Here is a 23,664-nt window from a genome sequence, read left to right as displayed (position 1 = left end):
TGACACAGATTATGGCTTTATTACTGAATGATGTCTTATATCCTCTATTATCCTATAGGATGCCTTCTGTGATGTATGAAAACATCACAAAAAAAAGAGTCTGAACCTTTATCCCAAAAACTTGAACAGCTGTTACTTTTCATCAGATATTTAGTTTTCCCTTTTTCAGGATATGTACAAACTGGAGTCAATGGGCCTCATGCACAAAACACTCATACGAACAGATTCATTCTTAAGATGCACCTACAAGTGATTTAAGAAAATCTGGGGCATTCATCAGTTTTCTCAGAATTTTCTCTGAGGTACAAATAAAATTTGCAAGTGTTCCAGAGCTGTCGCACAAGTCATGAATAGTTCATCTCTGCCTTTCTTCAAAAGAGGAGAAACATACGTTTGACTTAGAATAATGTCTTAATATGAATGAATTTGGAGTCTAAATATGATACCAAATAAAATGTATAACTAAAACAAAATCAGTGTAAAATTAGTATTCTGTTCACAGTATTATCATCATGGCTGCCAAATTACCATTTTTTTATACAGTCTGTTAGTTTCAAGTTTAGGCAGTTAAGAGAGTTTGTTAAATCCAACTTGGAAGACCCATACGAGCAAACCTCACAGAGAAAAGTCAGAGTTTTAGGGTAAAAACACGTAAATGTTGTTGCATGAGGCCCAATGTGTGCTTATGAGCAGTGTTAGTGTTTCTATACACAGGAGGAGACTCCGCCTCTTACAGTGAACACAGAAACACTGAAGAACCAGACGACCCAAACCCAAACCCAGGATAAAGGCGCTCAGTGAATGTGGTGTTGAAGGTGTAGAGGTGGATCAGTGTGTCAGAGGAGACTCCGTAGAAGGACAGAGTGCCATCAGGATAGTCCACATACACTGCTACTCTGTTAGGGACAGAGGAGGAGAAGGTGGGGAGAGGGATTGATGCTTCTGTAGTATTGTGACAGACATAGTAACCTTCATTCGAGCATTTCAGATTCCAGGACTGATCGTGTCTTACAAACCCACAGTCACCACAGTTTCTTTGTGTTTTGATTCCTGTGTGAGTCACTGACATAAGAACATCTCCTTCCCATTCGACCTCCCAGTAACAGCGACCAGTCAGACCATTTCTGCACCCCAGCTGAAGCCAGTCATCAAATCTGTCTGGACAATTAATATATGGGTTCTCCTCCGTCACTGCTGTCACCTTCCTGTTGTTGTCAGACAGTTTAAGCTCCCTGTGTGCTGTGTTTGTGTCCAGTGTGAGTTCACAGACATCTGATGGAGAAAACAGCACACAATGCAGCTGCAGTTTATCATCTAACACACCTGAATTGTTTTTGTTGATTTATTAACAGACTGATTGTTGTTATTCTATATTATTCTTATGGTCATGAAATTCCATGTGCAAACTCAAATCAACAATGTGTTAGTCCAATACTGTCTTCCTTCTCTTCTTTCTGTTTCTCTCAGCTCTACTGAAGACAGAAATCTTTAAAAACTCCTCACAGATGTGATTTCATTTTTTTTGAAAAGCTCTGTAATTTCTTAAAACAGCTGACTGCTGTAGTCTTTCACAAACAAACAAACAGGAGGAAATAGTGCAACTGTTTGGGACTATTTTCAGTGGTGGATGATTCCACATTTGGTGCTTTAATGAGTATTTCTGGCAGCAGAACGGTATGAGTGGCATTGAATCAAAATAAACTACAATTTGTGTTAATGGTGATGAAGGAACATGTCATCATTTTGTGTTTCTTTCAAACTGAGAATGAATACAGACACACAAGCTTCTGATTTAAACAACTTTTAACATGTGCTGCCTTGTTTTCATGAACAAAGCCAGGCAGACACTGTATGGATTAAGCCAGAATTTCTAATTTTTAGAATTTTCGCCACCTAGTTAGTTTAGAATTGGGTCAAATTTCTGCCAGATCAGCTGGGGTTTGACATGCAGTTGGAGGTCACGATGTCTGATTAATTACCTGAACGATCAACGGTCTGATTATCAGACGATTCGTTGGATTTTTGGTCAGAAATTTTGGTTGGCTGTCTGTGGTTTGAGCAGTTTCACGGTCTGATCCAATAGTACATGTTGTGGTACTGCAGTACTTGTTTTAGTATTGACTGAGACTGCTGTGATGTAAAACTGACTCATATCATATTGTCTGCAACAGTTCTGGTTGTGCGGAAAGGAAGATTAAAATGTGTAGTGTGATTTAACACAACACTCAAGATTAATGAAAACACAGCTTATAAGTGAGCACACACTTACACTTCTTCAGACCAGGTTTCAGCCTCTGCTCTCCACAGTGGTCTACCCTAGAAGAAGAAAGTCAGAATTACCCTTTAGAGATTAATGATCTTCACTCAGATCCAAGGGCATAACTTTGGTTATGAAATGGGGTCCTCCCTCAGAAAAACACAGTGATTTGAATCCCATACCCTGCATTTCTACATACATTAAGGGACTAATTCTAGACCAATACAAAATCCAGGAAACAATTAAGTTGGTCATCATGCTAAATTCTGCAAGAATAATACCTCAACAGGTCTAGAAAGAAAATATGATTATCCTGGGCCAAATTACTGAACAGCATTCTAATCAACCAACTCACAATTCCTTTCTTTCTTTTCATCCCTTCTCCAAAGACAGACAATAAATTTAACTGCTGCTGTTGGCGTTTCATTTTTATGAACTGCCACTTGCTCATTGAAGAGTAATTTTTTAAGTGTACATGCGTGGAACATGTCCATGTCCACAGACGCCAAAATATACTATGGAACCATGTAGGCAGTCTGTCTATGTCCGCTATTTATCCTTAGTAAATTTTTGGAGTATATCAGGGCCTTACAATCAGCAATTCAATTCACATTCTCAGCCAGAATCTGACAGCTGGCCAAACAGTAGCATATTAAGCACAATTTTTGCAGTTAAACAAATAATAAAAAGATTTTTAAAGGGGGGGAACATGTCCCCCTGTCCCAAGTGGAAATAACACCCCAGCCAGATCCAACATTAAGACGCAGTTCATACACAAGCCTTTATTTTCAGCCCAGGGGTCTGCTGAGGTGCAAGAGAAGTACCAGGGGCCAGAAGGCTGAAGCAAAGACTCAGGTGTGGTAGGAGTTTTTGGGAGGCCATGACTTTTGGGTTTGTTTCCTCTGTGCAATAAAATGCTCATGTGATTTTCTACTGTCATATGACAGAAAAAACAATCCTCTCCCATTCACATACATCTTTATCAAATCTAATATGTTCATTTCCCACAGTGGGCGGTGACTTTTGTGTACTAACAGTCCTCAGCTTTTCAGTGTGAAAGAGAAAGTGTGTGAGCTCTTTCTGTCTGCCCATACCCGAGACTGACCAGTCTCCAGCGTGGATCCTCCAGTCCAGCAGACAGCAGCTTCACTCCTGAGCCTCCTGGATGATTGTAGCTCAGATCCAGCTCTCTCAGATGAGAGGGGTTGAATCTCAGAGCTGAGGCCAGAGAAGCACAGCCTTTCTTTGTGACAAGACAGCCTGACAACCTGGAGACACAAACACAATTTAAAGGGGACTTATTATGCTTTTCCATATTTACACACACAATAATAATAATAAGTTTATTTAGTATAGCACCTTTCACAGAAATGAAATTCACAAAGTGCTTCACAGGAATAAGAGTTAAAAATAAGACCATAAAAACATACATAGAGTAAAAACATATGCCACAAGGTAAAATTAAAAAAACAAACAAAAAAAACACAGGCAGCAAGGTACCTCAAGTAGAAACACATGAACAAATGATCATTACACGTAACACACACCAATCAGACAACTCAAAAAGACACAAAAGTCAATTTAAAAAGATGGGTCTTCAATTGTTTTTTAAAAGCTTCTATAGAGACTGCTGACCGTATATGTACAGGAAGAGATTTCCATAATGTTGGAGCCACAAATGCAAAGGCACGATCACCTTTAGTTTTCAGCCACAAGCGAGGGACAGCCAGTAGGTCCTGGTTGGATGACCTAAGTGACCTACTGGTGACGCAGGGATGGATAAGGTCCATGATGTACTGTCCATGCAGGATTCTATATGTAATAGCAAGAACCTTAAAATTAATCCTAAAACGGATGGGCAGCTAGTGCAAAGAACTTAAATTAGGAGAGATGTGAGTCATCCTGCTGAACCTGGTTAACAGCCTTGCAGCTGCATTTTGGACCATTTGTAGCCGGTTCACAGATGCTTTGCTGAGACAAGTAAAAAAGGATTTACAATAGTCCAAACAGGATGAAATGAACGCATGGACGATCATTTCTAGTTCTGGTTGTGACTTGAGTTTAGCAATATTTCTTAGATGGAAAAAACATGTACGGGTCAATGATTTAATATGCTGATCAAAATGCACAGCCTGGTCAAATATGACACCAAGATTTCTTAAGTTTGACCTAACAGCTGATGACAGGGACCCAATACCCTTAGCTACCTTGGGAGCTATACTGTCAGAGGCAATAATGAGAACCTCTTTCTTGTCAGTATTAGGCTGTAGGAAGTTGTTTGACATCCAGTCCTTAATAGCAGTCAGACAGTTGTGCAGCACAGACAGTTCATCAGGGTTATCAAGCTTAAAAGATACATAGAGCTGAATATCGTCAGCTTAACAATGATAGGAAACATCACTAAATTTGCTGATAACCTGACCTAGCGGGAGCATATATAAAGCAAAGAGAATGGCACCCAAAACGGAACCTTGCGGCACACCACAGGAAAGAGAAGCAGTTTCAGACATGTAAGGACCAAGAGACACAGAAAAACTCCTATCTGCAAGGTAGGAAGAGAACCAGTCCAGGGCATTGCCTGAGTCTTTCAGTCATTATTCTGTGATCCACAGTGTCAAAAGCTGCGCTAAGATCCAGCAGCACTAAAATGGAGCACTCACCCACATCTGACGACATCAATATGTCATTGGAAACTCTGAGAGGAGTAGTTTCGGTGGAATGCTTCTGACGGAAAACTGACTGGAACTTATCAAAAATGTTGTGTGCAGTCAAGACAGCAGTGAACTGTAGGCCTGTAGTTATGGGGACTGTATGGATCAAGGTTTGTTTTTTTCAGGAGGGGCTGAACAACTGCATGTTTGAAGACACAACCAGATTGCAGGGAGCTGTTTATAATAGAAACCAGGCATGGCCCAATACAGTCAAGTGCATTTTTGAGCACGGAAGAGGGTATAATGTCAACAGGGGAGGAGGAGGATCTCATACTACTCACCAGATCTGTAAGTTCTTGCATGGAAGTAGGAGAGAAGCTGTCCAAAAGCATGAGTGGAGAGGGGAAGAAATGAGGGGATAATACTAGCTCTGGCATCTCTAATTTTATCAACAAAGAAGGAAAGAAAATTGCTGCAGTCCTTATTTGACCAGACATGCACATCCGGAGGTGCCGGAGTGACAATGTTGTTAATAGTATCAAACAGGACTTTCTGGTTGCGCCTACTGGTGGAGATAAGGTTGGAAAAATAAGAAGCCCTGGCATCTTTAATCAAGTTGTTTAGCTCAGTTAAAAGATCTTTGAAGTGAAGACGGTGAAGATTGAGCTTAGTGGATTTATACAGTCACTCTGCCCTCCGACATCTACGCCGGAAACAACGACTGGTGTCATTTAACCATGGAGATGAATTTATGGATGGAACAGGTCACAATTTATAAGGAGCCACTTTTTGTCCAAGATCGTGGAGCAATGACAGTTAAAAGATTGGATTAGACAATCTGTGTCTGCTTGAGGAAACAATACTGCACTTGGGTTAAAAGCTGCAGAAAACTGTCCAGCAGTGAGGTGATTTAAGATGTGAGAGCATTTCAAACTTTTACTGGGCAGAGAATCTAGTTTACAAGACAGGTTGAACAAAACACAACCATAGTCGGTAATAGCCAGCACCTCAGAACAGAGTCAATAGATAAACCATGTGTAAAAACAAGGTCCAGGGTATGCCCCCTAATGTGTGTAAGCCCAGACATATGTTGAATACAATTGAAAGACTCAGTGACGTTGAGGAAATCGGCAGCAAAGCTGCAAGTGACATCATCCACATGAATATTAAAATCACCAACCATAAGAACCAACCTTATGATGGAGGATTAAAAAAATTGCTGAATTCAGACATACAAGAACTGTTAAAACCAGGGGGTCAGTAAGTTAAAATACAATAGCGGATTAGAAAGACCAACTTTGGTTAACTGCAGTTCAAAAGAGGTGAAGATTGCAGTCTTCACCAACCGACTCTGAAAGCATTTCTTCAGGACCACAGCAAGACCTCCACTCCGGCCCGTGGATCTCGGGTGCAGATAAAAGTGCAGTCAGGTGGGCACAGTTCAATAAAAGGCAGAAATGTGCGGAGTACAGCCCAAGTCTCAGACAGAAACAGATAGTCCAATCCTTTTGAGATGAAAAATTCGTTCAATAAAAAGGATTTTAGGAGCGAGCGTTCAACAGTGCTAACCTGAGGGGCACAGAGTCATTGTTAGCAGCAGCCTGGGCTAAGGGGCACAGGTACCGGGGGTCTTATCCGCCACGCACAGAGGTGCGTGGACGGGATGCCCTGTCCCTGACAACTGGAATCAGTGAGCCAGGACCTGATGTGGGGAGATGGACAGGTGAAAGAGTTGCTGCTGGCAGATGATAGGGGGTGCTGGTGCAGGAGACGATGGGATGGGATGAGACAGGAGAGGAAGAGGGGGGTTTCGGAGTGGGTGTGTGCTGTGTACACAGTCATGCATGTGGAGCAGACTGGATTGCATGCTGAAAGTTTGCCGACAGCATTTGGGTACCCTGCCTGTTGGGATGAATCCCATCTCCTTTGAAGAGCGATGCACGCTCCCAGAACAAGTTAAAATTGTCAATAAAAACCAAGTTTTGAGCGCTACATTCGGAGTGGAGCCAGGTGTTCAGGCTGAGAATGTGGCTAAAGCACTCAGCTCCACGTCCGCGTCCGTGGTTTGATGAGTATGAAAATGATGTGAATCATATGCTATGGCCTTCACAGTCACCGGATCTCAACCCAATTGAACATCTATGGGAGATTTAGGACTGACATATTAGACAGCACTCTCCACCACCATCATCAAAACACCAAATGGGGGAATATCTTTTTGAAGAATGGTGTTCATCCCTCCAGAAGAGTTCCAGAGACATGTACAATCAATGCCAAGGCTGAAGAACACCAGGAAAATGCCCCCCACAGCATAACATCATTGTAGGGGTCAAGCATTCAGACCTGAACCAGTTTTACCTTTCATTTGTCACCCATCTGTATGTATAAATGCATTTTAATATTTTGAATTGTGGGACTTTCAAAATAATCCCAGCATCAATCCTACAGATTTTTGGCATCTTCATTGACATTATAACCTGTAAGTAAGGCAACAATAAAATTGTCTGTTTTAAAAATGGTTGAATCTTGACCTGAGAGTCTCCAGTGCACAGTTTGGATTCTCCAGTCCAGCACAGAGAAGCTTCACTCCTGAATCCCGCAGGTCGTTGTTACTCAGTACCAGCTCTCTCAGACTAGAGGACTGGGAGCTGAGAACTGAGGACAAAGCTTCACAGCTTCTCCCTGACAGATTACAGCCACTCAGCCTGAAGGAGAGTTAGTGAGACAAAAAGTCACTAATGCTTGCAAAATTTTAAAAGTATTACACTTGGAGAATTGCCTACCCATAGCCAATTACTTAATTAATCTTTGTATGGTGTTTATTGGGTAAAATGACAAGAAATAGTCATTGACTCACAAAGGATCACAATGCTGGAATCACAGAATAAGAGATCATTCTGTGTGGCTATATTTTTTTTATAGATGAGTCCAACCCTACACATGTGATATAGTTAGTATCTGCAGTTGTCTATGTACTTACAGAGCTTTCTTGGAGGCTTTGACCACTGGCAGCAGCCTTAGAAGAGCCTCCTCTGAAGCAGAGTATTTCTTCAGGTCAAACACATCTAGATCTTTTTCTGATGACAGTAAGATAAAGACCAGAGCTGACCACTGAGCAGGAGACAGTTCATCTGTGGAGAGACTTCCTGATCTGAGGAACTGTTGGATCTCCTCCACTAGAGAACAATCATTCAATTCATTCAGACAGTGGAACAAATTGATGCTTTTCTCAACAGACAGGTTTTCACTTATCTTCTTCTTGATGTACTTGACTGTTTCCTGATTGGTCTCTGAGCAACCACCTCTTTTTATCAGCAGGTGTTGTAGTTTATCCTGATTGGTCTGCAGTGAAAGACCCAGGAGGAAGCGAAGGAACAAGTCCAGGTGTCCATTTGGACTCTGTAAGGCCTTGTCGATGTAAATCCTGTGCGTCTTCTTTGTAGAGTTTTTCCTTAAAAGCAGTCGCAGGTTTTGGACTGTCGGATGTGGAAAAGGCGCCACATTTTTGTTGCTGTTGATGAGTGACATTTTCACATGAAGAGCAGCAAGAAACTCCTGAACACTCAGATGGACAAAGCTGAACATCTTTTTGTCATCCTTTTTCCCACGCTCCTTTTTAAAGATCTGTGTGAACACTCCTGAGCACACTGAGGCCTCATTGAAATCAATGCCACTCTCTCTCAGGTCTCTCTCATAGAAGATCAGGTTGCCCTTTTCCAGCTGCTTAAAAGCCAGTTTTGCTAATGACTTAATGTACTGAACACACTTTTCTGGGCCATATTTTTCTTTTGTCTGATGAATCTGAAACTCCACAAATTCTGTGTACATCTCAGTCAGGGTCTTGGGCAGCTCTCCTCCCTCTCTGCTTTTCCACATATCCTCCAGAACTATAGCAGTGATCCAGCAGAAGACTGGGATGTGGCACATGATGTGGAGACTTCGTGATGCCTTGATGTGAGAGATGATTTTGTCCCGTTTGACCTGCTGCTCATCTCTGAATCTATTCCTGAAGTACTTCTCCTTCTGTGGGTCAGTGAACCCTCTGACCTCTGTCATGCTGTCGACAAAGTTTCGAGGGATCTGATTGGCTGCTGCAGGTCTTGTGGTTATCCAGATGCGAGCTGATCGTAGTAGTTTACCTTTGATGAGTTCCCTCAGTAGTACTTCTACTCTAGTTGAATTTATTATATCATTGAAGCGAATGTCGCTATTAAGGTCCAGATCAAGGCGGCTCTCATCCAGTCCATCCAAAATAAACAGAAGTTTGAACTTACTCTTGTCGTAGTTGGTGTTTCCTGATGACTGTAGAGATGTAAAGATGTGATTTAGAGCTTCCTTTTTGATGTCTTTAGTTTCTGGGATGCATTCATGAATGAGCTCTGCCAAACGAAACTTTTCTCCCTTCAGTGGATTCAGCTCACGGAAGGTGAAGGGGAAAATGAGATGCACATCTTGATTGGTTTGTCCTTGAGCCCAGTCCATCACAAACTTATGTACAAGGAATGTTTTTCCAATTCCTGCAATTCCATTGGTCAGAACTGTTCTCATGGGTCTGTATTCTCCAGAAGGGTGTTTGAACATGTCACTGGGTTGAAGAGCTTTATCTGTTTCTGCTGGCTTCCCTGCCATTTCAATCTGTCTGACCTCATGCTGTGTGTTGATGTGTACGTCACCACCAGCTGTGATATACAGCTCTGTGTAGATGTCAACCAGAGGCTGCTTATCCATCATCCACCCTTCTTGTGCACACATAAATCTGTCTCGGAGGTTTGATTGAAGCATGTGTTGGTAATATGTGATGGGTTTTGCCTCTGGTACTGGAACCATCACATCTGTGTCAAACATAAATAGAAAAAACAAAGAATTAGGGGGCATTTAGACTGATTTAAACTCTGTGTGAAAAAATGCCGACTTCTCATTCATTTGAATGGGGGTAGTGCGTTGTGCAGTGAGTGTGCCATCGCAGAGGTCTCGGCAAAACACTGCAGCAGTTGTTCAAAAGAAAAGTTGAACTGGCCTTAACTTTTGCCGCACTGTGATGTCATCCAGCACAGTGCTGTGGTAGCCAATCACATACATCCAAGCAGATGTTCGTGGTGGACTTTATAACGTGAATGTCATATTCAACTGTTTACCTTGCGATCATCACAACAAAAGATAAAACAGTTGCAGCTGTGATAACGTTCCAGGGTAATAAAATCCTGTCTGTGAGAATTAAAAACCACTGTTCAGTGTTTTGGTGCCTTTAACTGCATTAATCTGTGTCTCCAACTTGACCTCCTGGATTGTATTTCTTTGTCTCACTGATACATTAAACAACATGCCCACACCAACACAACAGGATGTTTTCAGTCTGAACGCCACTCTGGTCTACTTATTTATTTGCCTGTATTCTTGCTAGCTTCAGTAAAAATCTTTCTCACCAAGTTTTTGCCCTTCAAAGAACAATGTTCTGTTAGCAACACATCCATTCTTTTCCAAATAAGAAAAATAAAGCTTATGGTGTTAAAGATGATTTCAGCATTTAATCAAGCAAAGGATTCACGCATATCAAAATAATTCTCCATTCATGTTCAGATATTTTGGTGTAAAGGCGCTTCCAGCTGTCTACCTTTTTCCAAATGCTTCCATGAACCTCCTCACCTCTCTCACTCTCTTCATGCTGAGTTAAATAAAACACAGACTACAAGGCTTTGAAAATCACAATCAACATGGAAGGTTTAAAATCAACTTTTATCTAAAGAAATCAGAGTGAGTATACCCCACAAATATCTTGAGGGCAACTCATTTAATACTTATAGTATACTTATTGTATTTGCCTCAGTACTCCAGCAAGCCATCATTCATATCAACACCATCTTCTCTGATCAGAGCTGTTGAACCTGTTGCTCTCTCTCTCATTCTGTTGTGGAAAAAACAAATTCAAAATGCTGATTTATTTGTGAATTCGATATGTGTCAGGTCTGTATTGGTTTATACTGCCTCCAGGAAGTAGCTATATACTCGCACTCTAAAGTCTGACACTGTCATGAAGACTGGAATGGCGCAGGTGGACCCAAATGCAGGATACAGGATGCAGCAGGAAATGAATAACAACTTTTTCTCTGAGGTTGCAGACAATGTAAAACTGAACAGAACAAATGATCCAACAAGACTGAGTTGAAACATAGGACTAAAATGCTAACTGAACTAGAGAGGAGATGAGGTGTGGAATATCTCTTTAAATTGTCTGTCTTGCCAGTTTTTTTTTTTTGCAATTTTTCCTCTTTTGTATTTCTTGTCTTCCTAGTAGGCTAGTTCTGGGTTGGAAGCTCTTATAAAGCTCTTTCAGATAAAGTATGTTATACTGGGATATACATGATGACATTTTGGTGAAGGGACTTTCTCTTTTACATAGTTTGCACGTGTATTATGTAGATATTTTTATTCTATTTGGCAGTCTTTTTTATTCTAATGGATTCTTCTGTGAACGTTTTGATAGTTCTCACTTGTATTTGGGTCGGTTTGTGTTTTCACTAAATTGACTCCTTGATTAGATTTCTAACACAGTCTAACATACACGGACTTGGCAACAAATTCCCAGAGTTAAACACACACCTATAAAGCCTGACAAAAGCAATTAAAAGGCTGAATTCCTCCTTTGTTGCAGGTGTCTTTACAGCCCCAGTCAGAGGAGCCTACTACTTCAGATTCAATGGTTGGGAAATATATAATACAAATGTAGCAGGCATTGGACTGTATCACAATAACAGGAGATTGACCCTCACCCTTGATAGAGTTGTTAACAATGGTTATGCCACTGTGTCTAATGGATTTGTTCTTCAGCTGGAAAAGGGAGATGTGATCTATCTGGTTCTCCCCTCAAGCTATGTTGTTTGGGATGATTACAATAATCATACCACTTTTAGTGGATTCCTAGTTTTTGCTATGTGAGGTCTGTTGTAAAAACACCCACAACTGACTGCATGAAGTTTCAACATTACACTATTAAAAATATGAAATCCAAATAAAAATCTATTTAAATCTGTTTGTGTGTGTGTATTTTTTTCTGGTTACAAGAACAAGACACAGGGTGAAAAAGTTTTCTACTGACAATATCAAACAACCTCTCCACAGTTTAAAAAACAAGTTATACTCTACTGTTTTCTTTTAGGAAAAATAATAATTATAATAATGATAATAAACTAAACCCATCCTGCAAAACTTGCCAGAGATGCATCCAAACCCAAACAGATCACACCCTCCGCTTATTTTCTTTCTTTTCTTCACATGCTGTCCCCTGTTACATGTCTGTGTCCTTTTATGTTTTGTAAGCCATTATCATCTCCTGTTGCCTTTGTATTTGTTAATATGTCCATATTATCTATATATGTATACACTTATCAGTGAATCAAAAAAAAACCCCATCATGTTAATGAATATGAAGAGGATGTCATATGTACTTAAAATAATGTCACAAAGCATTTTGAAGAAAGCTCTTGTAGTAACGACAATATTCTATGACTCCATACACAGCTGTTTTATGAAGAGAGAACATAGCAACCTTTTTGTGAAAAACGTTACAGTTTTGGAGGCCAGAATAAACCAGTGAAAATGTGGTTGTGGAGCTCAAGAGAGACATCATGGGTAAGCTACAAAAACATAATTAAAAAATAAAAGTTGCGTATACTGTCAGGAAACAAAACACATCACATTTTGCAAAATGTGATGTGCAAAGATTGAACAGAAATGTAACATCTCGGGTTGTTAACCAACTAATCTATTTAACTGGAGGATGAACCTTAGTTTAGTGAGTATAAAAACACTCATCCCACTTTGCATTCTACTATGGAATACAGTCGTGAAAAAATTCATTTTTTGGATCTTTTGATTACTGATAATGAAAATAGAAAATTAGAGACATCTGTTTATCAAAAAGAAACTGACAGAAATACCATTTTACACTCTACAAGTTTCCACCCTGACCATATGATCAGCAACATCCTATATTGAGTAGAATATGTAATAAAGAAGAGGATTATCAAACTAAGACTAAAGAAATGTCTCAACGTTTTAGACAAAGGGGATATGACCAGACACTCATTGATCAAACCGTTGAAAAAGCTAACAGTGTGGATAGGAAAGAATTATTAAATCCTCCCCCTAAACACACTGAATATTGTACAGCATCAGTGCAAGTCAAACAGATTATAAACAAACACTGGAAAATCCTAGAACGTGACCAAGTTTAAATCATTTGTCATCCTCTAGACCTTGTTTCTGCTTCAGAAGAGGCAGAAATGTCAGAGATACTGTTGTCAGTTCTATGTATAAGGAACCTACACAAACTAATCGGCTTTCTCAACAAGTGTATGGAAATCATAGATGTGGAAAATGTGCACACTGTTCAAACACATTTTGATACCAAGACATTTAATCACCCTCATACAGGAAAGAAATATGATATAAAAGAATTCATTAACTGTCTCTCTACACATGTCATTTACATCTTGAAATGCCCATGTGGCTTAATGTATGTAGGCCAAACAAAGCGCCATCTCAAACTAAGAGTTTCTGAGCATAAGAATGCCATTAGAAATGGAAATATGGTTTATGCCACTGCTAGACACTACAAGGAGAAAAACCATCGGTCAGCTACTTCCCTCAAATATATCGGCATTGAAAGAGTGTGACCCAATCCAAGAGGTGGTCATTTGATTAAGAAGGGAGGCATTTTGGATTTATGAATTGAATACTATTGAACCTTATAGACTTAATGAAACACAGGATTTGAGTAATTTTCTGTGATATGTAAATATTAACTTGTATTTATCTCCGCAGGCTATTTGGATTCTTAGGGAGAGATGAACCACTAGGCAGTCACCCTTCCCATTTAGTGATGTAGAGGGTCAGCTGTAGGAATATCATCCTGTTTACGGGAGATAGTCTTTCTAATGAAGTTTAAATGATGATTCCTGCTACTCTACACTCTGTGACTGAATGACCACAACTCCTACAGTGACACTCTGTGGATCCATCTATGCACCTTAGAGCTTTATATAGTGCAGCAGAGTCTTTACATATTTGGACAGTACATGTTTTTTGATGTGTTGGCTTTGCTCTGCAGCACTATTTGCAATAAATTCTTTAAAAAAACACATCAGATGAACCATGACCCAGTTGTAGCCCTTTACAACGTGAGCCTGGGAAACAAACATACACACTTTTCAAAGATCAAAGACTGAAATTGCTCTTATCAACTGTTAAGCTCTCATGATCATTCAACATTAATGTACTGTAGTTTTTAAAGGATTCACTATTAACGATTTTAAAAGAACATCATTCTAACTTGTTGTTTGCTTTAAATTCAGTTCAGTGTTCAAGGATCTTTGGTTTGGTTTTGTTATCAGACACCTGTTTAATTCTCATACAGCCGTTCAGTGACCTTAATGTTTATATAAAGACGGGAGCTGAGGGACACGTGTCAGACTGCATCTTGCTGTCTAAAGAGGTGCAGGCACTTGCACAGATAGACCTCAAAGGGGGGGCTTGAGGACCTGCCCTCCTAGAGAGAAAGTTCCCCTTTTTAGGGGTGTTTTTTTTTTTAAAAATAAATAAATAGATTCTTGTTATTCCTGCAACATCCAGCGTTAGAAAACAATGTACTCGGTATGTCATCTTGTTTCTGAGTGTAGCTGACAGAGAATCTATATTAGTGTGTGTTAGTGTTAATATTTTACTGCAAGGTAAAGTGACTGTAGGTGACAGAACGTGGAACTAATGTTCAGTGTGGGGAGGGGGACTATTATTGTCATCACACATCCCATGCAAAGCGACCATGGATACTGTCATGTAACATGTTTCTCCAAGTTGTTTAAGTCAGTCATGAAGTTGTGAGAAAGGTTTGCATCTTTATCCCCCACAAGCTACAAGATAACAACGATGTGATTCACTTAAGAAAAACGACGAAATTAAGGACATTTTTAATCTGAGTTTCTAGCATCAAATTGATGTTGTCATTGTGTTTGTGTTATTAATGTCAGACATTAAAGTAACTCCTAATGTAAGATTATATGTACAGTAAGCAGACATACAGAATTTCCTTTCTTTGTATTTTATGTGTTGTGTTTGCTCAACAGGTGAATCTGTGTATCAGGACAGTGAATGCAGCTACATTTACATGGATGTTGAATAATAACTGTTTACTAAATGTCATTATATATTTAGGCAAATAGTTAAGTTCAAGAACTTTTTTCAGTATTTTTGGAGGGAGGGAAGGGATGAAGGAATGTTTACCGTTCCAATCTTTTATAAACCGGTGTCTAATACACCTTATCTAAAGCTGACGTGTTGCTTTCTAGAATTGTGGCTTAAATGCATGATTTCTTCTTAGCCTCAGTATTATGATATGATATGATATGTGAATTATATTTAGCCGAGCTTCTGTAAGTGAGGATGTCAGTCAGAGGGCTATATAAGAGTTGGACTGGTTAACATGTGAGGAGAATTTACTGAAATACACCACAATACATTTCTTTGCATGTGTCATTAATGAACTGTCATGTAGCAGTGTTTGAACCAACCTCAGTCATGGGTTTGTTTTAAATACAAACATTTTAATATTCCTTTAAAAGTGTCACAAAAGTTCCAGGCATATATTTATTTAATTATTTGCAAAAATCGGCTTTTATTCTTAAGGAGCTGAGAGACATGGTGATCCAACACAAGGTGGAGCTGAGGAACAGCAAGAGAAAGATAGAGAAGCAGTGGTTTTATAGGCCCTCATCTATTCATATGGGATTAGATTCATCCATGTAACTATTACATCAGCTTTATGGTGGATATACTGCATATTTCCATTTTTAGTTTTGTAGTTTGACCAGAGAGTACCAGCCATGTCTGAGATGTCCTTAATCTGGCTCATTTACTTTCTGCTCAGTTGAATATTTGAACAAAAAAGTATCTTTTTTAAAAGACACAGTAACTTTAAATGTCTTCACAGTTTTGAGGGCCAGAATGAGCACCAGTGAAAAAGAGGTGGCGGAACTCAAGAGGGAGAACACAGGTAAGGTACAAAAATAAATGTGTGTATAGTTTTATTTGATATAAAGGTATGGTTCTTGATAAACCTTTGGGTGAAAACATATTTGAAGTTCCAGTTTGGTACCACTGAGATGTCACTGGTCTGAATCATTTACTATCAGCTCAATTAGATATTTGCCAACTTTGATGCCCAAAGTGACTGAGAGGCAACAGCCGACTGAACTTAAGGAAGAGGTAGTTCAACAGTGGAAAAAACCTCTATGGCTATATTAGTATATGAGAATGTCTTCACCCAAAAAAATGATTTGCATAGTGTGTTAAAAAAGTCATACAGTATATATATGTATATGAAAGGGTGCACATTGTTGCTGTGTTTGCTTTGCTCTGCAAGATTTGAAATAAAAGAATATAGTGGGAATATAATAACAAAAAGAGGGACTTTGGCACTAAAAAGACTGTAACATTGAAAGATATCTACTTGATTTGACTCATTTGGACGCTGAAGCTTCATATTAGCTTCAGATAAACTTTTAAATACATTTTTGCACAGAAGGAGGACTGTGGATTTTGATGTTCTAATGGTCAGTATGAACAGGAACATTTTAATTCTCATACGGGTTCCTGACTGCTGTTTTAAGAGAGACTTGAAAGATTGTGAACCCGTCCTTTAATGTTGTTATTTTGAAAGAAAGAACATCATTCTAACTTGTTGTTTGCTTTAAACTTCAGTGTTCAAGGATCTTTGGTGCTATTTTTATATTTGTTATCAGACACCTGTTTAATTCTCATACAGTAGCTCAGTGACCTGTTTTATGTTTATATAAAGACGGGAACTGAGCGAGACGTGTCAGACTGCGTCTTGCTGTCTAAAGAGGTGATATTTCACAATGAGGCGTGCTGCAGCTTTTCTGGCGTTGCTGCTCTGTCTGTACTGGACGAGGGCTCAGGGTGAGAGTGGAGGGCTGACAGAGAATGATATCACTCAGACAGCGGATCAGTCTGAGTATCTGGGCGTTAAAGCAACCATCTGTCAGACTAACGTCACCCCTGATATCTCGGCTGAGCTGAAGGAGCTGAGAGACATGGTGATCGCACACAGCGTGGAGCTGAGGAAGCTGGAGCAAGAGAATACAGGTTCATTCACATCACGTGCTAAACAGATTCATGCAATGTTCACATATTCATTACTTTTAGGACTAATTTACTGCTTTTATTCCAGCCATACAGGCCAGACTGACAGCCAGTGAAATCAAGAATGCAGGTAGATATTTACATTTTATTAAATGTTATATAATTCATTCATGTTTGTGATGCTTTTCCTGTCAAGCTCAAGAGTTGAATGTATCCAAATCTTTAAGGTGTTTACTGAGATTAATATCTAAGATTCAAAATGAACCTTTTGATAAAAAAAACTTTAAATGTGTTCACAGTTTTGGAGGCCAGAATGAACGCCGGTGAAAATTTAGTCAAGGAGCTCCAGAGAGAGAACACAGGTAAGTTTAAAAACATCAAAGTGTGAAAACGAAACTGAGTTTATTATGTTAGCAATGAGAACATATAAAGGGTACGTTTCATTCATAATGTTTTGGTGGGAAAACTTAAAACATCATAGAGCACAGGTAAGCTACAAAAATCAATAAGAAGCAAAAATAGCATCGTATGATAGAAATATAAACATATTTAGAGAGAAAATGATCATAATAAAAGGTTCATAATGAACTTTTCAGTGAAAAATGTTACAGTTTTGGAGGCCACAATAAACAGCAGTGAAAATCTGGTTTTATTCATTAAATTTTCACATATTACAAATTTTAATGTCATTTTACACTTGACTGTTGATTGACTGTAAACCTTTCATAATAGTAACTAGAAATGTCTTCACAGTTTTGGAGGCCAGATTGACCATCACTGAAAATGTGGTGGAGGAGCTCAAGAGGGAGAACACCGGTAAAAAAAGAAGAGTAAAAATGACATTTTATATTAGAAAACATGTTGTTGATTAAAACTCTATTAGATGTGAAGTCGAAAAGTGATGAAAGAGGAGTAAAAAGATATATTTGGAGGAAACAGGTTTAACATATTGATAAAATTTTACATGTGGATGTTAATTTAATTTATTTCCCCCCTAACGCAGATTTTTTTTAAATTCAGATTTGAAGGCCAGATTGAACACTGCTGAAAACGTGATGGCGGAGCTCAACAGGACGGACACCGGTAAGCTGCAAAACACACAGCTGACAGTTTATTAGATACACGTACAGGTATTTCAAGTTCCAGTTATGTAGTTTATCTCTTTTACAATAAAAATGATGAATGTGTTCACAGTGTTGGAGGCCAGAATGAGCTCCACTGAGCTCCAGGTGGAGGAGCTCAAGAGAGAGAATGCAGGTGAGCTGCTTATATCATTATTAAAAAGTCAAAATATTATGTTATGGTAGCAGTGAGAATGGCAACGGTAAATCGAGGGTCATCCTCTGTGCAGCAGGATGCAGAGTGACATGAATACAGTTATTAATTGAGGCAGAAGTGACATTTTGCAGCTGTCACTGATGTGAGAGGAAAATATTCACCCTATGTCCGTCTTCCACATTCACGCAGAACGACCAAAGGTGGCGTTTTCTGTCGGCCTTACTGACGCAGGAAGAGTTGGACCCTTCGGTACTGAAATCACACTTAAGTTCAGTAAAATTTTCACCAACATCGGCCAGGCTTATAACCCAACTACAGGTACATATACCTCTTTCATCTACTCACACTGATTTTATTAAATTAAATTGTCTGTCTTGCCAGTTTTTTTTTTTTTTGCATTTTTTCCTCTTTTGTATTTCTTGTCTTCCTAGTAGGCTAGTTCTGGGTTGGAAGCTCTTATAAAGCTCTTTCAGATAAAGTATGTTATACTGGGATATACATGATGACATTTTGGTGAAGGGACTTTCTCTTTTACATAGTTTGCACATGTATTATGTAGATATTTTTATTCTATTTGGCAGTCTTTTTTATTCTAATGGATTCTTCTGTGAACGTTTTGATAGTTCTCACTTGTATTTGGGTCGGTTTGTGATTTCACTAAATTGACTCCTTGATTAGATTTCTAACACAGTCTAACATACACGGACTTGGCAACAAATTCCCAGAGTTAAACACACACCTATAAAGCCTGACAAAAGCAATTAAAAGGCTGAATTCCTCCTTTGTTGCAGGTGTCTTTACAGCCCCAGTCAGAGGAGCCTACTACTTCAGATTCAACGGTTGGGAAATATATAATACAAATGTAGCAGGCATTGGACTGTATCACAATAACAGGAGATTGACCCTCACCCTTGATAGAGTTGTTACCAATGGTTATGCCACTGTGTCTAATGGATTTGTTCTTCAGCTGGAAAAGGGAGATGTGATCTATCTGGTTCTCCCCTCAGGTTGGGGTCTTTATGATGATGCCAATAATGAAAACACTTTTAGTGGTTTTCTACTTTTTGCTATGTGAGGTCTGATGTAAAAACAACCACAGTTGATTGCATGAAGTTTCAACATTACACTATTAAAAATATGAAATCCAAATAAAAATCTATTTAAATCTGTTTGTGTGTGTGTGTATTTTTTTCTGGTTACAAGAACAAGACACAGGGTGGAAAAAGTTCTCTACTGACAATATCAAACAACCTCTCCACAGTTTAAAAAACAAGTTATACTCTAGTGTTTTCTTTTTGGAAAAATAATAATTATAATAATGATAATAAACTAAACCCATCCTGCAAAACTTGCCAGAGATGCATCCAAACCCAAACAGATCACACCCTCCGCTTATTTTCTTTCTTTTCTTCACATGCTGTCCCCTGTTACATGTCTGTGTCCTTTTATGTTTTGTAAGCCATTATCATCTCCTGTTGCCTTTGTATTTGTTAATATGTCCATATTGTCTATATGTGTATGCACTTATCAGTGAATAAAAAAAAACATACCAGTGTTAATGAATATGAAGAGGATGTCATATGTAATTGAGATAATTTCACAAAGCATTTTGAAGAAAAGTTGTAGCCCTTTACAACGTGAGTCTGGGAAACAAACATACACACTTTTCAAAGATCAAAGACTGAAATTGCTCTTATCAACTGTTAAGCTCTCATGATCATTCAACATTAATGTACTGTAGTTTTTAAAGGATTCACTATTAATGATTTTAAAAGACCATCATTATAACTTGTTGTTTGCTTTAAATTCAGTTCAGTGTTCAAGGATCTTTGGTTTGGTTTTGTTATCAGACACCTGTTTAATTCTCATACAGCCATTCAGTGACCTTAATGTTTATATAAAGACGGGAGCTGAGGGACACGTGTCAGACTGCATCTTGCTGTCTAAAGAGATGCAGGCACTTGCACAGATAGACCTCAAAGGGGGGGCTTGAGGACCTGCCCTCCTAGAGAGAAAGTTCCCCTTTTTAGGGGTGTTTTTTTTTTAAAATAAATAAATAGATTCTTGTTATTCCTGCAACATCCAGCGTTAGAAAACAATGTACTCGGTATGTCATCTTGTTTCTGAGTGTAGCTGACAGAGAATCTATATTAGTGTGTGTTAGTGTTAATATTTTACTGCAAGGTAAAGTGACTGTAGGTGACAGAATGTGGAACTAATGTTCAGTGTGGGGAGGGGGACTATTATTGTCATCACACATCCCATGCAAAGTGACCATGGATACTGTCATGTAACATGTTTCTCCAAGTTGTTTAAGTCAGTCATGAAGTTGTGAGAAAGGTTTGCATCTTTATCCCCCACAAGCTACAAGATAACAACGATGTGATTCACTTAAGAAAAACAACGAAATTAATTAATTAATGAATTTCCTCCCTTCTGTAACAAGCAGCCAGTGAAGTGTGTTCAATGTTAATTAAAGCTGCAAGCAGCGTTGAACGGGCCCTCGCACCTCTGCGCACGTCAGGCTGCGGTGCAGTCGAAGGGCCCATATCACGGCCATGTAGATGTCTTCAGACCCGGGCTGTTTTCAGACAGACAGACAGACTGGAGCATGTACAATAAAGTTATAGCAACTTCCTCTGTCATGGCGAAACATCAAATCTCAACGGTGTGAGGATGAGAGTTTTCTGCAGGGTGAGACATGTCTGTCTCGCTCATACCTGTGTCATCAAAATTAAGCAAGTTTTTTGGCCCATTCACTTGAATTTCAATTAGTAAATTGAAAACTCTTGATGAGTTTGTTCGTAAAAAAAATTAATTTCCTAATTTTCATCAAGTCTAGTTTTAGAAAAGTAAAGACGTTTAACCCACATGACCTGGTCAAAGTGTGATTGACATGTGTACTGTCAGGTGTGTAGAGACAATAAGTAACTGCAGCTGGACGCAGAAAAATACTCAAATATTTGAATGGAGAGTGTGAGTGAACCCACACCTTTTTGAACATTTACTGCTTCCACATAGTTTTAGATACAAACTTCATTTGAACTTTAAATGAGTCACGAGACTTTGACCTACAAATCTTGAATTTACATGTTTTTTCTATCTTTTATTGTTTTTGAGATATTAGAGTGTGAGTTTTAAAGTCTTTTCTTGCTGCTCTTGTGATTTTATAATGAGTGTGTATTGCAGATGTTTCACAGCACTGAGGGAGTGACATCACCAGGAGCAGTTGGAGAGGAGGATTTTAGAGTACGCTTCTTGTGAAATCTCCTCATAAATCCCATGACTTTGGCCAAATCTTACATTAAAAATCACATTTTTTGTAGGAAATTCTGGACTTCCTGTTGGATTTAGGTCAGGGGTGTCAGCATGTGATTTGTAGGTCTTGATGAGATGAATAATTGAGTTTTGGTTCAATCTCTCTATGACATTCCTACGGGCCATGGCAGCCATTTTCGTGACATAGGTGGCGCTCTCGAGCACATTTTGGCACTTTGGGGATAGTTTTTTCATTTTGTCAAATTTTTCACCAGACCTGATGTGCGTGCCAAATTTGGTGAGTTTTTGAGCATGTTTAGGGGGTCAAATTTAGGGTTTAAGTGGCAGAATAATAAAGAAACAAAGAAGAAAGAAAGAAACAAACAGAACAGAGGGTCTTTGCCCCTTTGCGGCTCAGGCCCTAATAATTAACATGCCTGATAGTCTCTTTTAAAGGTCCAAACAAGCCTTTTCCCACACAGTCCAGTCTAAACAAACAGGGAGAAAAGTCCGAGGGCCTCTGGAGGACTGGTGGAGAATAGCAGCTCGAGAATAGAGCCAGACTGTGACAGACACTAACAAAAGCCCTCATTTTCTCCCACATACTTTGTTATATATGTCACCAGACTTGCTGCCAGTGATTAAAAATAAAAAATAAAAGTATTACAACCTTAAACTGTATTAAAAACTTTAGTAATGTGTGACAATGTTTAGCTGCTTCAAGCAGTGCAGGTGGTGACTGATTGACACATATTTGTCTCTCGGGTATTATCATAGTTGCATGCTCTTGCCTCTGCTGTGCTGAGACGGTTCAGTACAAAATACCTGTATACTAGTAGTCCTGGGAAGTTCAAATGTTTGACTTGTCTCAGTACATTTGAGTACGGACTTCTAAATGTATTGAGTATTTCCAGTTTTGTAGTACTGGGTGTTGCGTATCTCTCAGGCCACTATAATGCAACATACTGATGTGTGTCTCAAGGGTTAGTAAATACATTTATGCTTCATTATCCTCACAAAAAAACACAACTGTGTTGGAAAATATCTGGTTCTTTGATGGAAAAAAATCAAAGGTACAAGACTGTGGGCATAAAACCTTTTAACAAAGCTTAATGGGGATCTATTAGTCTCATTTCCAGCTCCATATTTTTATTCTGGGACTCCACTACAGCAGCTTTGCATGATTCACAGTTCAAAAAAAGCTCCTTATTTATCTTATACTGGTCCTTTATGCACCCCCTCAGTTCAGCCTCTGTCTCTAACAGGCAATCTTAGTTCATAATGATGAACGATATGCCTCTCATAATGACTTGAATTGAGAATTATTATATCAGAGTGGAAGTGAAGACTTTTCCACGGACAGTGAAAGCAGAGATGTTTGTGTTAATCATGGTGGACAGATGAAGGTCGTCTGTGCGAATGTGGAAGTTCGTTAGTATTAAAACAAATAAATAACATGAACGTAACCTTTCTGTCTGACCTCCACAGTCTGGATGTGACAGATGGCATCTTGTGTGAACAAGTTAATATCTTGTTGTGTAGGAGTATGCTCTATGTGAAAAGTGCCCCGAGATAACTTTTGTTATGATGCTTTATAAATAAAAATTGAATGAAATTAATTGAATACGATTGTTGCAGTATTAAAATGCACCTCTCACCCTGCAGTGACATCATGTTTCTCTCTTCCTGTGACTGACCTTCTGGTCCTGAGCTGCTGTCTGATAAACTCTGCAGCAGATCATTCCTGTTGATCTTCTTTAAAAGCTTCTTGGTCACCTCCACAGCTCCAGGAAGTTGGTAGGTCTGCACCATCAGATCCACAGTGTCCCGTCTCTCTGCCTTCTCCAGCTGGGATGCTTTGATGGCTTGGTGGCCTTCCAGACTTTCATCCTTGAGGAACCACTTAAAGTCCTCAAAGTCCTTCCCAATCAAATCCTCCAGAGTTTTCAGTAGGTCCTCCTTCGTCTTCATATCTCCCTGTTAAAATCACAGAATATTGTCAACACGAAGGACTTGCCATTTGCACAAACAACAGTCTACAGCCAGATGTTCTATTGTGTCCCCATG

General features: G+C 39.1%; 1 protein-coding gene across 1 annotated transcript in view; it reads right to left on the bottom strand.

Annotated features, from left to right (window-relative positions):
• Positions 1–522: 522 nt before the first annotated feature.
• Positions 523–23,664, bottom strand: part of LOC121912524 (NACHT, LRR and PYD domains-containing protein 12-like) — a 203,536-nt gene continuing 180,394 nt past the window's right edge. The window contains exons 7-9 of the mRNA XM_042434681.1: positions 3,352–3,525; positions 2,270–2,316; positions 523–1,272 (exon numbers count right to left, since the gene is read on the bottom strand). Of these exons, the coding sequence (XP_042290615.1) occupies positions 731–1,272; positions 2,270–2,316; positions 3,352–3,525 (763 nt within the window). The 3' untranslated portion in view covers positions 523–730. The remainder of the gene's footprint in view (positions 1,273–2,269; positions 2,317–3,351; positions 3,526–23,664) is intronic.

Source organism: Thunnus maccoyii, chromosome 2 (genome assembly GCF_910596095.1).
Source record: "Thunnus maccoyii chromosome 2, fThuMac1.1, whole genome shotgun sequence".
NCBI classification, from domain to species: Eukaryota; Metazoa; Chordata; class Actinopteri; order Scombriformes; family Scombridae; genus Thunnus; species Thunnus maccoyii.
This window is presented reverse-complemented; position numbering and strand designations above follow the sequence as displayed.